Consider the following 14249-nt stretch of genomic DNA (forward strand, 5'->3'; position numbering starts at 1 on the left):
TATATAAGGAATCCATATATATGTCATTTGGATTCCTTATATATGGTTGAATATAAGGAATGAAGGTATTACACTAGAAAAATCTTGTAAAAATGCTGGAATAATTGCTTTTATTTGATAATAAATTTTTAAAATTTTGGCAATATTGTATAAACTACGTGGGAAGTACGTTCTCGTAAATATTGCGTTTATGGAAATTATTCGGCTGCAATTTAAAAAAATTGTTGACCTATAAATTTTCACTGTCTTTCATTAACTATCTATCTTTCCTTAATGTCCAGAAAAAAGTTAGATGAAAGCCGAGACCAGATATGGAAAGCTCAGGGCAGCAGGACCAGATTAACTATATACGAACTTCTGGTTTAAAAAATGGTTTAGAATCATTAATTTTTAATTTTTTGTCAAAAGATAACAATGTAAATAAGAACATTTTCAGATTATTGGAATGAGTTTGGTTTCTTTTGTTACGGGAATATGACACATGGATGATCTATTACAGAATCTGGCCTTTATTTCGCTGTTTCTAACAAAAAACACCATAAAAACTCTACGTAGCCAATGTGCGAACCCACGACCAGTGTTCGTTGGTTCTATCCACTCAGTCACCAGTGAGAATTTATTAAAATTAAGAAAGTAGCATTCAGAAATGAAAAGCCAACAAATCCAATGTAGACGGAAATTAATTGATATATATAGATACGAATTCAATATTTGCGAACAGTATGTACGGTATTATCTAAGTTGGAAATGTGTTAACATAACTGCCAAGTTTCATAGCAATGGGTCGAGCGATCTAGGAATGTATAGCGAACAAACAAACATTCTCATTTATACATATGTAGGTGTTTAAATATCTGGAAGTATTCCAAATAAATAAGCAATTTTTTTCACTTAAATTTACTAATACTACACAACAGTGGCGTGCCGTGACATTTGATGATAGGGAAGCTGTGTTTCTATAAGAAGCCGACTTCCAGGGGCAATCAGTCAGCAATGGTCTAGGGCAGTGGTTCTTAACCTTTTTATACTCGCGGCCCACCAAATATTTCATAATTTTTATGTGACCCCCATTTTTTAAAATAATAATTTATATTTGTTAAATTATNTATAAAATATATATTGAAAATTATAACAAGATAGTTACGGCTAATAGATATATTTTAATTATTAGATGTTATCGAAGCGAGAATTGGCATTTAGAGGTCGTATAGAATCTACTAAATCTAATATAAGAGATTATTTATGTACAATTAACCCATAAAGTTTTTTCATCAATTTTGAGGAAATATTTTTGAAAAATTGATTTTTTAAAGGTAATATAAAGTAAACCGCACCATGGATATATACATATCTATTACTTATAGTAATATAAGAGAGTTAATTATATTGAACTTGCTTATTTATTAAGTGCGTTAGATAATCTATTAATTAAAAATACATTTAGAGAAGTCTACGGTTTTTACTGGCTTATCGANTTGAATGTCAATTTCATAATTATTTAATTATGTAAATAACTTCTAAATTAAATATCTGAGACCTAAATTCTTTAAAAATAAAGCTTGCTCATCAGTGATCGAGTGAATATTGGTGAGCAGGAGGATAAAACCACCGAACACAGGTAGTCGACCTCGGACCAATGAGCTGGAGACGCGTAGAGTTTTTCGGGTTTTCTTCACGTTTGTAACACCTAAATAGGGTCCAGCTTCCCATAGAAAGTCCTCCCGTAAAGTATTCCTCTCGGCAGATTGTGTCCCATTGCCGTCTACAAACAAACAAAAATGAAACTTGTTTTCTTTTGACTCTCATATAATTTAAATATATTATAAACTTTTTAATTATTAAATAAGCTACTTATTCAGTTGGCAGTAAATTTCAAATGTTCTGTTTTAACCTTAATCACAATCTTAGTAATCTTAAAATTGCAAAAAAATATGATTCAGACTTATAAATGAAAATGCTTGCTGCTTTTATATTCCAAAAAGAATTTACTTCGCACAAAACTTCTAAAAGTGTTATATTGATATTATTCAACACGATCTCAATCACTCTAAATTCATACTTGTCTTTTTCGGTGGCTTGTCTTTTATTCAGTATATAGTGAGGCCGGAATATCGTTCTGGAATGCGAAATTTTTTAGAACATTGGTAGAAAAAATTGATAATTTAAATATGACATAAAGATAAATGAGTAAACTTGCAACATCTGCTATAAAACCGCCAAAATTTTTTCAGACGTTGTCAAGCTGTATATATTCAATTCTGAACGACGAAAAATATAATTTTTAATTATCAAATACACACGCACTAACGTAAAGCAACAAAATTCAATGCCGCAATTAAAAACACATCGCTTTGTCTACCGCATACAGGTCGATGCTTGCGCTGTGGTATTCGTCGTTTGTTTGTAAAGCTGTAGCATTTAAAATCTATTAAAAAAATCTACTGTCAACAATTACAGTAGATTTTTATTGGCCAATCTCTGTAAGGGTTGCCCGTTAACCGATAATTGACCTTAATAGATATAAAATTTTGACCTCAAAGAAAGTTATGCTGCGTAGTCATGATAATAATTCGCTATTTCATTGTAAGATCGTAATTTATGTTTTCAGATATTTTTTAATTCAAAGTACCACGGGAAAAACGAATTAGAAGTCATCGAAAAACGAAAAACAGGAAAAACGCTCGAGCATTAAAAAAAGTCATTTAAAAACTTTGTTACGAAGAATTGACGTTTTTCTTTTAGTACAGTTTTGTCAATGTATTTACAAATGCAAAAAAACTGCGTATTTAAAATTTTTTGTTTGAAAAAACTTATGAAGAAAATCAACAGGAAGAGTATGTGTTGAAGTATGATTTGCTGTATCGTCACATTTAGTGATCAATTTCATTATCACTTTCTCAATCCTCGCTACTTACGTGTAGTTCTTAGTTTAGATTTTGGCACATTAAAACAAAAGTACAACATAAATTTTTCAAAGATTTTGTTATCCTGTCTCAATAAAATGTCTTTTTTAAATCATACCCATCCTCCATCAGATCGCTCACGAAAAATTCCTGAAGTTCCTGACCCAAACTCGAACTCGAGTCTACTAGAGTGGCAAATTACGGTCGTTACCCCGCCTTCTCAATACCACTGTACAATAAGAGAGTATAATATAAAGTACAAAGACTCAACGTCATCTAAACTGCTTGAAAATCTTGGCTGTATAGATATATCAGTATTGTGTATATACCTTTAAACAGATAAAGTCTGTAGAGACAACACTTAACAGATTTGTTTTATAAGTTCATCGGAATTTTCTTTTTCGAGAATAAACAAAACCATACTTCGAGGACGAAAACGATTTAATTTTTTCATCGCATTATCCAGATAAATCGATTTAATTTAAATTATTTACGAAGTTTCTCAGTATCAAAGAGTAAAAGATAGAAATCAAATTGAAAAAAGAGTAAGAAAATGAATTAAAGATGAAGGACGAAAATAATTTAAATGAAATAAATACATTAGAGAGTTTCATTTTAGAAAATAAGTAGATTTTGAATTCTAAGAGTAGAATTCTAAACTTTATTTGTAATATATAACATTTATTATTTAAATTATAATTTAGATCTTCAAAATAAGTTTCTACGGAATTTCCAATGATTATTATAATAGGTACAACACTCAGTTTTACAAACACGTTCTTGTTTATGGAAAATCGAGAATAACGAATATATATACTGTATATATATCTTTTTTTCGAATTAATGTTAACAAAATTTCATTATAACAAACTAAATTTTCCAGACAGATTTTTTTTAACTGGATAAATTTAAGACGACTGGCCAGAGTATCAGTTTGTCCGATGGCAAGTCCCCTTAAACATTAGACAACGTGTTAAAAATGTTAATGACCTTTTAGTTGCTTAAAAATATAATAAAAGTTCTAATATTATTACTATATGAAACTAAAATTTACGCTGTATTACTACTACAATAAAATAATTTTTGAGGATATTTATTATATTTCTAAATACTGTATAAAGTAACGCTGGAAAACTTACTCTGTGAGTTATGTAAGGCTTACGCATACGTTATATAAGCTCGGTTCTTTTCTATTGCGACTGTGCAATGAATTTTACATAGAGACGGCCAGACATTGTCTTCTCCGATTCGAACGGAACTTGGTGAGCACTTAGCCATAAACACAAACAGATCCTTAAGCTTAGTTCACACTGAGCGCGATTCGGTAGCGAAAGCGAAAAACAGAGCGAATAACACGTCAGACACGACATCGTTTCCGGCGAATTTTACTATTTCGCGAATCGCTTCGAAGTTCGGAACTGTCGAGCTTTTTCGCTAGCTAAAAAGTTTCGCCACCAATCAGATTCCCTCTAGTTGTCACTTGTTCTCGTTGTTTTCAACATGGTGACACAAGCTTCTTCTCGGTGTAAAGTAAATATAGAAAACTTTTAGAAGAAATGGAAGATGCTCCATTTTTATACATAAAAATGGATCGGAGATACAAAGACGTCGATTTGAAGGAAAATCGGTGGAAGTTGATTGCGGAACGTCTTAATTTGACAGGTGAGTAAAGTTTGTTTGTACTTGTAGTTAAGCCTACCATAAACTATTCGGTATAAAATGAACAATCAAATTTGAAACACGTGCATTTGTATATTATTTCTTATTAATAACCTAAATCATTTATTTACATAAGATTATTTGGGTTTTAAACATATAAAATTTGCTAAGTTAAATAATGACTCAAATCATATTTAATGATATGAGAAAAATATCAATAACTTCAATATTAACCAAAGAGTTTAAGCAATATTTTGATATAGATAAATTTAAATACCAAAACATTCTAAAAATATTTAACACGTGATAGTTACTAATAACAAATATGATTGTGAAACATTGAGGAGTGGTTTTTTGTAATAGTTAAATGTAAATTAAATTAATCAGCTGCAGTCCCCAAGAATACATTTATAAAAACGTTTTAAGTAGTATTTAAGACAAATTTAACAACAAGTTTACAAACCTAGCATACATAAATCATTAAAAAAATACCCATACAAAGTACAGAATGGCAAAATACCATTGTACAGTATATTAAATGAATGTCTTGTAAGAGTTTCATTGTATTTTATTAAGTATTAAGAATCAATGCTGTTAATTGTAATTGATTATTATTTATAAATATTTTAACATGGAATTTTGTTTTTCTGTTATAATTTTGAAGTTGAAGAAGTAAAGAAAAAATGGAAGAATCTTGTAGATACCTACAGGAAAGGAAAAAAATTTATAGATGAAAAAACTAGAAGTGGTGCTGGTGTGGACGACCTCCACAATTGTAAGTGGAAATGGTTTCCTCAAATGCACCTTCTAATGAATATAGTCAATGGACAGGATGAACAATTTTCACAGTATGTAACAGAAATATATTATTAAATATTATAATGAATAATGATACAAGACAATAAAAAGTCATAGTTTAAAACAAATTTTTTTAAAGTTGAAAAATAATCTAGATAAAACTTCACTTATATATTTTTTCTTTATTTTATTAGAACTTGTAGCAATCTTTCATTAAATGATGGCCTACAAAGTGAAGATTTGGAAGAGATGTGTCCTGTCCAGGTGTCTTATCCAGGAAGTCCAAATTTTCAAAGTCTTTCAATGTAATATATTGTTGTGTTCTATTTAAAAGTTAATATATGGTTTATATGTTGTTAGTAAATTAATCATTCCTAATCTCAAGTTATAATAATAATGTTAAGTGCTCTACATACATCAAATATTTTTCCTTTAGTTTATACCTGTATTCTTAATAAAATTAAAATATAAATGTAGACTTATTTGTAGTTTAATTTTTTCATCTACTATGTATAGCCTATATATATACACTGCTGGCCATTAAAATTGCAACACCAAGAAGGAAAGCAAATAAAAAAAAAGATATTTATTGTACATAAACCGTATGGCATGAAGACAAAATGATTAAATTTGCAAGCACTTTGGGAGTTTACAGGGGTCGAAATTAGTAGACACAGTTGCCACCCCTGGCAGCTAAAACGGCCCTTATCTGGTTAGGCATGGAGTCAAACTGGGCTCGGATGACAGAAATGGGCAACTCATTCCATGCTGCTTCAAGTCTATGCCACACTTTATCAACCATATTAGCTGGAGAGGGGTGGTGGGCCAATCTCTCAGCAACCCATGACCAAATGTTTTCAATTAGTGTGAGATCTGGAGACCATGCAGGCCAGGGCAACAATTGAATACCCTCTGTATCGAGGAAGGTCAGAACATGACGTGCAACATGAGGTCTTGCATTATTTTGCTGGAAGATGGCACTTCGCAGGCCTTGAAGATAGGGCACAACCACTGGACGTAAGATGTCAGAAATGTACCGATCTGCGTTCAAATTACCGTCAATCCAAACTGGAGATGTGCATGTTGTGTATCGAATGGCTGCCTATATCATCACACCAGATGCAGGACTCCTATGCCGATATCGAATGCAAGCAGGTGACGAGCGGTCTCCTTGGAGCCTCCAGACACGTATACAGCCATCAGAATGCTGCACGCAGAATCAAGACTCATCTGAAAAGACGACATTGTGCCACTCCTGTATCCAGCTTTGTCATTGGGTGCACCAGAGTCGCTGTCTCTCTCTATGCTGCATTGTCAAGGGAAGCCGAAGTAATGGTCACCGTGCTGACAGTTCATGCTGCTGCAAATGTCGTTGCACCATACAAGCGGATACTGGAAATGCTGCAAACAAGCTCATTTCCTGACTAATGGTCCGTGATGTGGTTGTACGGTTTGCACAGTCAACCTCACAATATGTCTGTCCTCTCGGCCGTTAGTCATGGGAGGGCGTTGAGATCCTGCATGTCGTTCAGTAAGGCCCTCAGCAACCCATTGATTCCATATTTGCATGACAGTAGTCGGATTCCGACGAGTGCGAGTGGCAATATCACGGAACAATAATCCACACTCTCGATAGACAACAATCCTGCCTCTATTGAATTCCGACACTTGCTGATAAGCATTTCTTCTTATTCGAGGCATAACACGATATTCTGATGAAACCCCGACCTTACAAAGCAATTTATGAATGAGAAATCCACCTCACAAGTTTTCTTTTACGCAGTGCTTCAGATGTTGTTTGTCCCTCCTGCATCATCTAAACGTGCTGAAATACTAATCATTTGCATATCCCAATCTCTTCTTCCTTTCATATGATTTTGACGTTCGTACGATCATCCCTTCCTGGTGTTGCAATTTTAATGGCCAGCAGTGTATATTTCAGTTTCATTTATATATTTATAATTTTTAGGGATATTTCAAAAGATGTACCATGCACATCATCATCATCATCTACAGAATTCTCAGCATTACCAAAGAGTCGAAAAAAAGTAAGGAACAAGATGATGTGAACAATTTAATCCAACTGACAGAGACAATGGTAAACCGTCAACAAAAAGAAGATGAACTATACCATTATTGTGTCAGTTTAGCTGACAGATTAAGAAATCTGAGTCCACAAAAGCGAGCAGAGGCTCGTTTTAANAAATCAGTTTCCACTGCACTCGGCTAGAGATGGTTCGGTTAAGCTTTCGTTTAAGTAAAATTTCGGCTCTTTCATCAGGGTTTTGTTTACGTCCCCAATTCCCTAATCGCTTAATTATCTAAGTAGAAATAAGTCGAAACCAGTTACTTTGTACTCGAATATTTGTAGTCTCGGGGAAAAAGTGGAAAGACAAATTTTTACGACAACAAATACATAAATCGTAAATTTAAGGAAAATAAATTCTAGAGCAGGGGTGTCCAACCCGCGGCCCAAGGCAAGTTCCAATGCGGCCCAATAAACGTGTAAACAAAACCGACAACTGTTTTAATTTTATTATTATTTATTTATTTCAACTGCATAAACTCAAAAAAGAAGTTTCACAAAGCCGTAAACCTNATTTTTTCATTTACTATGTATAGCCTATATATATGTTTCAGTTTCATTTATATATTTATAATTTTTAGGGATATTTCAAAAGATGTACCTTGCACGTCATCATCATCTACGGAACAATCTTTGCTACCAAAGCGCCGAAAAAAAATAAGGATGATGATGTACCTACCTTAATTCAGCTAACAGAGACGATGGTAAACAAACAACAAAAAGAAGACGAGCTGTATCATTATTGTGCCAGTTTAGCTGACAGATTAAGAAACCTTTCTCCACAAAAGTAAGCAGAGGCTCGTTTTAAGATAGAGGAAGTTATGTATAACATTACAAAAGAACATTCATAAATGTTCTTTTGTAATGCTATACATAATTTGTTGTGTACATAATCATGTTGTACGTAATAAAATTTTGCAAATAAAACATTCTATCATTTAAAAGTTATTTTATTTTTGATTTTTACATTTTATTATACATTTGTTATTCGATACGATTTACATAATTTAATTGCCATGGTAAAATATTATTTTCTTGAAAATAAATAGCAAATTGCTCTCGATTATCTCTTGCACATTGCGAATAATTATGCTGTTGACATGGTCTTTGAGGAAGAGATGATGATCCACTTCCTATCTCCTTTCTCCACTGTCCTTCTATAATAGTTCCATCAGCAGCCTATTTATCAATAAAATGGGAGGGACAATAACATTTCATGTCTGAATTAACTTTGCTTTCTTTTGTCATCACAAAATTATGCAGACACACACAAGCTTTTATGATACTATCTACAGTTTCTGGAGAAGCTTGAATGCATCTGCATAGAATCCTCCAACGTGCAGAAAGAATACCAAATGTATTTTCTATGACACGTCTAGCTCGGCTAAGTCTGTAGTTAAATATTCTTTTTTTCGTTGTTAATTGTCTGCCAGGATATGGTCGAAGTAAATAAGTTTTTAATGGAAATGCCTCGTCACCAACCATAAAATATGGTAGGTTACTAGGCATTCCACTTATTGGTGATGATTGTGGCCAATCCAATTTTCTTGTTTCCAGTGATCTGCCAAGACTTGAATGGGAAAATATACCTCCATCACTTCTTCCACCAAATCCTCCTATATCAACATATATAAATCTGTATTTGGCATCACTTACAGCTAGGAGAACTTTACTAAAGTGGCCTTTATAATCATAATACAAAGAACCTGTATTTGGAGGGCAAACCATTTGTACATGTTTCCCATATATGGCACCAACACAATGAGGAAAATTCCATCGTTCTTCAAATTCCATAGCAAGATTGGCAAATTCCTCTCTGCTTGGAAACTGCACATATTCTTTTGCCAACACATGCCAAATGGCTTTGCAAGTTTCNTACTTCCATCACTTCTTCCACCAAATCCTCCTATATCAACATATATAAATCTATATTTGGCATCACTTACAGCTAGGAGAACTTTATTAAAGTTGCCTTTATAATTATAATATAAAGAGCCTGTATTTGGAGGGCAAACCATTTGTACATGTTTCCCATTAGCACCAACACAATAAGGAAAATTCCATCTTTCTTCAAATTCCATAGCAAGATTGGCAAATCCTCTCTGCTTGGGAACTTCACATATTCTTTTGCCAACACATGCCAAATAGCTTCGCAAGCTTCTTTAATGATAATGCAAACAGATGACCTACCCATTCGAAATGCAAAGGATTGGGAAATTTGATAATATCCACTAGCTAAATACCTAAAATTATCAAACAATGTATTCTTAAGTCTACATTCATGTTTTAATTTTATTATTTTTAGTTTAATTTTTTCATTTACTATGTATAGCCTATATATATATATTTCAGTTTCATTTATATATTTATAATTTTTAGGGATATTTCAAAAGATGTACCTTGCACGTCATCATCATCTACGGAACAATCTTTGCTACCAAAGCGCCGAAAAAAAATAAGGATGATGATGTACCTACCTTAATTCAGCTAACAGAGACGATGGTAAACAAACAACAAAAAGAAGACGAGCTGTATCATTATTGTGCCAGTTTAGCTGACAGATTAAGAAACCTTTCTCCACAAAAGTAAGCAGAGGCTCGTTTTAAGATAGAGGAAGTTATGTATAACATTACAAAAGAACATTCANAACTTATGTTGGTGGCAAAAAATAAATTTTAAACAAACTAGAACTATATTAGAGACACGTATGCTTGCTTGCTTATCGATATAAAATCACAAATTTCTTTTATTTCAATCGATTAATAGTAAATATCGTTTAATAAACTCAAAATTCCATACCTTAATGTGACTTCTAAACGTTCTCTCGAAGATATGGCCTTACGAAAATTCGTGTGTTTTTTACGTAACAATGGCCCTACTCTACAGAGCAATTCGTCGAATAATTCTTTGATCATTCTAAAAAACCTAAAACGTGTTATAATAAATTTTTTGTTAGTCATATATTTTCTTACTAAAGAGAATAAAAATTAGTATAAACAGTCCTACCTAAAAAAATTCTCTTTGTCATTCAATCTCATCTCTCGCACCAAATTAGCATGGTAACCATGTAATTCTCGGTCTTTTAAAATATCTTTCACCCAACATCGCTTTCTTTTTTTAATATCTTTTTCTCTCAATAAATAAACAAACGTGGTTAACAACAAGATATCGGAAGCAGCCATTTTGTTTTTCGAGATGACGTTTCACTTGCTTGCAAATGATTGGCTGCTTAAAATTCGCAATCCGCTTTTCACTTTTGGTTGTAGGGTCAATTTCGCTAAGCGAATAAAAATCGCTTTTCGCATTCGCTTTCGCTATTCGCCCAGTGTGAACTAAGCTTTAGGGTACGTCACGAGAACGCACACTAAGAAGGAATTTTTCGAAATACCTCCCCACAAGGGCTAGGGACAAAATTAAGGCTTAATACTTCCATCAACGATGGAAGTGATAAGTAACAATGAAAGTGTGAACAGTGGTGTGTTAAGTGTTACGAAACAATGGAATTGTTAAGAGAAAGCGACGTGTAAGACGCAGATGCAGTTTTTTTCGTTTTTTTTCCGGGAAATCGAACATATTTCTAGACCCATGTAAAAATTCTGTAATTAGACTGGAAACGGGGGACCCAATTTTTGCATTTTGTAAAAACGGGTAAGTTTGACTATAACGTAATAATCTTAATCTTCGCTATCGTTACTTTTGCCCGAGCAACGCCGGGTAAAACTATCGATAGCGAAGTACCGAACTAAAAGAATAATTCCACCAAGTAATAATTGCTTCCTAACGACTTTTAAGCATTTTTCTTCTCTTTTTCTCCTTATTTTTCTTCTTTCATTCATGCACATCTTGCATGCACAAATCTGTGGTTATTCACAGACAACCACAGATTTGTGCATGCAAAATGTGGCAGCCACTAAAAACTTCAAATACCCATGACTTCTGATTAGTGTATCTTTCGAAAAATGTTTTAGATAAAAGTTCGGTTAATTTTTTATGTAGAATCAGGCTGTGTACACACTAGGCGTTTTTAAACGCGCGTTACCTCGACGTTCGACGAGCGTTTGTGGAGCATACGCACTGGCTCAGTTCGGAAATAAACGTGAAAGTAATTGATTGTGTGTGCCTCCTCCATCGTCGCTATAAAAGACGATGGCAGAGGCAAAGAGAATTTTGGGTGCACCCAATATTACAAGATAGGATACTTACAATATTACTGACACATGGAATGTTTGCGACGTTGTATCCAAAACTAAGACAAAATAAACCCAAGTTTTTTAATTCTTTTAAAATATCTATAAAATCCTTTGACGATGGTTGGTCTCGTTTAGATTTCATCAATAAATAGATCAATATCGAAATGATCGTTCTCCATTTCAGCACATATATCTCAAAGCGCCCATAAAGCGCCCCCAAAACACGCGTTTTAACAATAATCTATAAACGCGCGCTTGGCCAAAAGCGCGCGTTTGAGTGTGTACGCTTATATAGAACTCTTGGTTCTTTAAAACGCGCGTTAAACGTACACACGTAGGCGTTTTTAACGCCTACGTTTAGAGCCTGTACACATTAGGCGTTTTTCAACGCGTTTAACGCGCGCTTTTAAAGAACCAAGAGTTCTGTATAGGCGTACACACTCAAACACGCGCTTTTGGCCAAGCGCGCGGTAAACGCGCGTTTATAGATTTTTGTTAAAACGCGCGTTTTGCGGGCGTTAGCCGAGCGCTTTGAGATATATGTGCTGCCATGTTATCGTACATGCGATCGCGCGTTTTCCCGGCGCTTTACGGGCGCTTCTAGATTTACGCCGCCATTTTGCTGTATATTCGATCGCGCGCTTTTGGGTAATATCTACTTTTATAATACGGAGTAAGTCGTCAAATGATTTTATAGACATTCTAAAACAATTAAAAAACTTCAATTTATTTTGTCTTAGTTTTGGATACAACGTCGCAAACATTTCATGCGTCAGTCTATCTCGTAATATTGGGTGCACCGAAAATTCTCTTTGCCTCTGCCGTCGTCTTTTATAGCGACGATAGAGGAGCCACACACAAGCAATCACTTCCACATCTATTTCCAAACCGAGCCAGTGCGCACGCTCCGCTAAACGCTCGTCGAACACCGAGCTAACGCGCGTTAGCTCGGCGTTCGACGCGCGTTTAAAAACGCCTCGTGTGTACGCAGCCTCAGAATATGCAATAAAAATTGGCGGCTCCCATTTAAGAAAATAAACCCATTTACACGGATTCTAGTGCCATCGGTGATGAAACTGATAGCCCTATTTTGTAGCCTCCTTGAAGTCTAGCATTTATTATTTAATGACTTTTTTATAGAATGCATATTTTTTTTTTTAGTTATTCCACTGGATTCATTAAAACTCCCTTTTTGCGTGCATGAAGTACTTAACAGTGTAATAAATTTCAACTTTCAACTGTTATTCTAATTTTAAATATGCAAGGCTTATAAGCTATCAGAATATCACAATAATGTGACAAAAAACGACAATAGTTTGTCTAGTTTATCACATATACATGAATTAATTAAGTTATTAATTAAAATGCTATGAGAAAGAATTATATTCAAAAAGATAGATTCTTGGATTCAGATTTCAATAAGAGCAGATTTTCTTCGTGGAAACGGTCCTCAAATTTAACAGACTCGAATACACAGAATTCAAAGCGCTAGACATCTGCAAATTCAAATTTATATACAGATAATGAATTAATATATTAAAAAACTTAATTGACTCGCATACCTTGATAGGAAACTTTTTGGTAACATCGAAGAAACCGTTGATAGATATACATAAAAATGCTTTTCCAAATCTTTTCATAAAATTCACAATCTGTACAATATTTTTTACAATTATTTTCTGAAAGTTAAAAAGTATCGCTAATTCTATTTTATAACAGAAACTTTACTTTTAATTTCTGTTCCAATTTCAGTTCGCATTGAGCGAATCTTCGAATGTCTTAAAACGATGTTTGCATCTAATAGAGAAAAAATCTTTTTACAAATGAATATAAAACGGAATAGTGCATCTAATACATTACGAAAATTACAATAGATGTGAAAGTGGATAATAAAAATCCTACTAAAACACAAAGAACTAATGCTGCAGCACAAAATATTCCAGTTAAAACACTCAATGCAAATTCCGTTTTCGAATAAATCAAAATATAATAAAGCAGACTGGTTTCCATTATTAGAGCACCATACAATATTGTCAGTACATAATTAAATGGGCCATTCAATTGTTTAAAACAGTTCCAAAGTTCATTGTGTTGTGTCATAATTATTTCTAATTCCGTTTCCAAATTTGGATGATTCATTTCTAGTAGTTGAAGGTTTTCCGATAGCTTCTGGAAAATCGTCAGTAATATGAATATAAACAAGAAAATAAAAGAAATCAGATACAATAATCCACCCGTAATTAAATTAATGTAAATGCCAATTTCAACGCTGCAAAAAAGTGCTGCGTGCTCGAAAGTTTTTCCTTTTTCTATAGCAGGATAAATATAAAAAACGTTTATCGCTTGGTTACAAATAGTTGAACTTACAACAAGAACAGAAACGATAATTCTAGTGTAAGTAATCAACACGTAGACTTTTTTCCAACAGAAATATTCTGGCTTCGTCAGTTTAATATTTGGGGTTAATTTGACTCTTTTTATAATACTGAAAGTGAGTGCGTAAGTTAAAACCAAAATAGCAACAGATATTTTGACAAAGATGACGTCGTTTTCGATATGCAAGTAGAACGATTGACGAAGAATCATCTCNATATATATATATATTTTATATAT

General features: G+C 33.4%; 1 protein-coding gene and 1 long non-coding RNA gene across 2 annotated transcripts; both read right to left on the reverse strand.

The window, feature by feature from the left end:
• Positions 1 to 8450: 8450 nt before the first annotated feature.
• LOC111621657 (protein ALP1-like) lies at positions 8451 to 9269 on the reverse strand. The gene has a single exon (XM_023363863.1). The coding sequence runs from the start codon at positions 9238 to 9240 to the stop codon at positions 8626 to 8628; it is 615 nt and encodes a 204-aa protein (XP_023219631.1). The 5' UTR covers positions 9241 to 9269; the 3' UTR covers positions 8451 to 8625.
• A 3349-nt stretch (positions 9270 to 12618) lies between these two features.
• LOC111621658 lies at positions 12619 to 13609 on the reverse strand. Its single transcript, XR_002756117.1, has 4 exons — positions 13506 to 13609; positions 13365 to 13433; positions 13199 to 13288; positions 12619 to 13132 (listed from the first exon to the last, which is right to left on the reverse strand). It is a non-coding gene; the product is annotated as an uncharacterized LOC111621658 (long non-coding RNA).
• Between the last annotated feature and the right edge of the window lie 640 nt (positions 13610 to 14249).

The sequence above is a fragment of the Centruroides sculpturatus genome, unplaced genomic scaffold (genome assembly GCF_000671375.1).
Source record: "Centruroides sculpturatus isolate CEXI.00-Female unplaced genomic scaffold, Cexi_2.0 scaffold254, whole genome shotgun sequence".
In the NCBI taxonomy this organism is placed as follows: Eukaryota; Metazoa; Arthropoda; class Arachnida; order Scorpiones; family Buthidae; genus Centruroides; species Centruroides sculpturatus.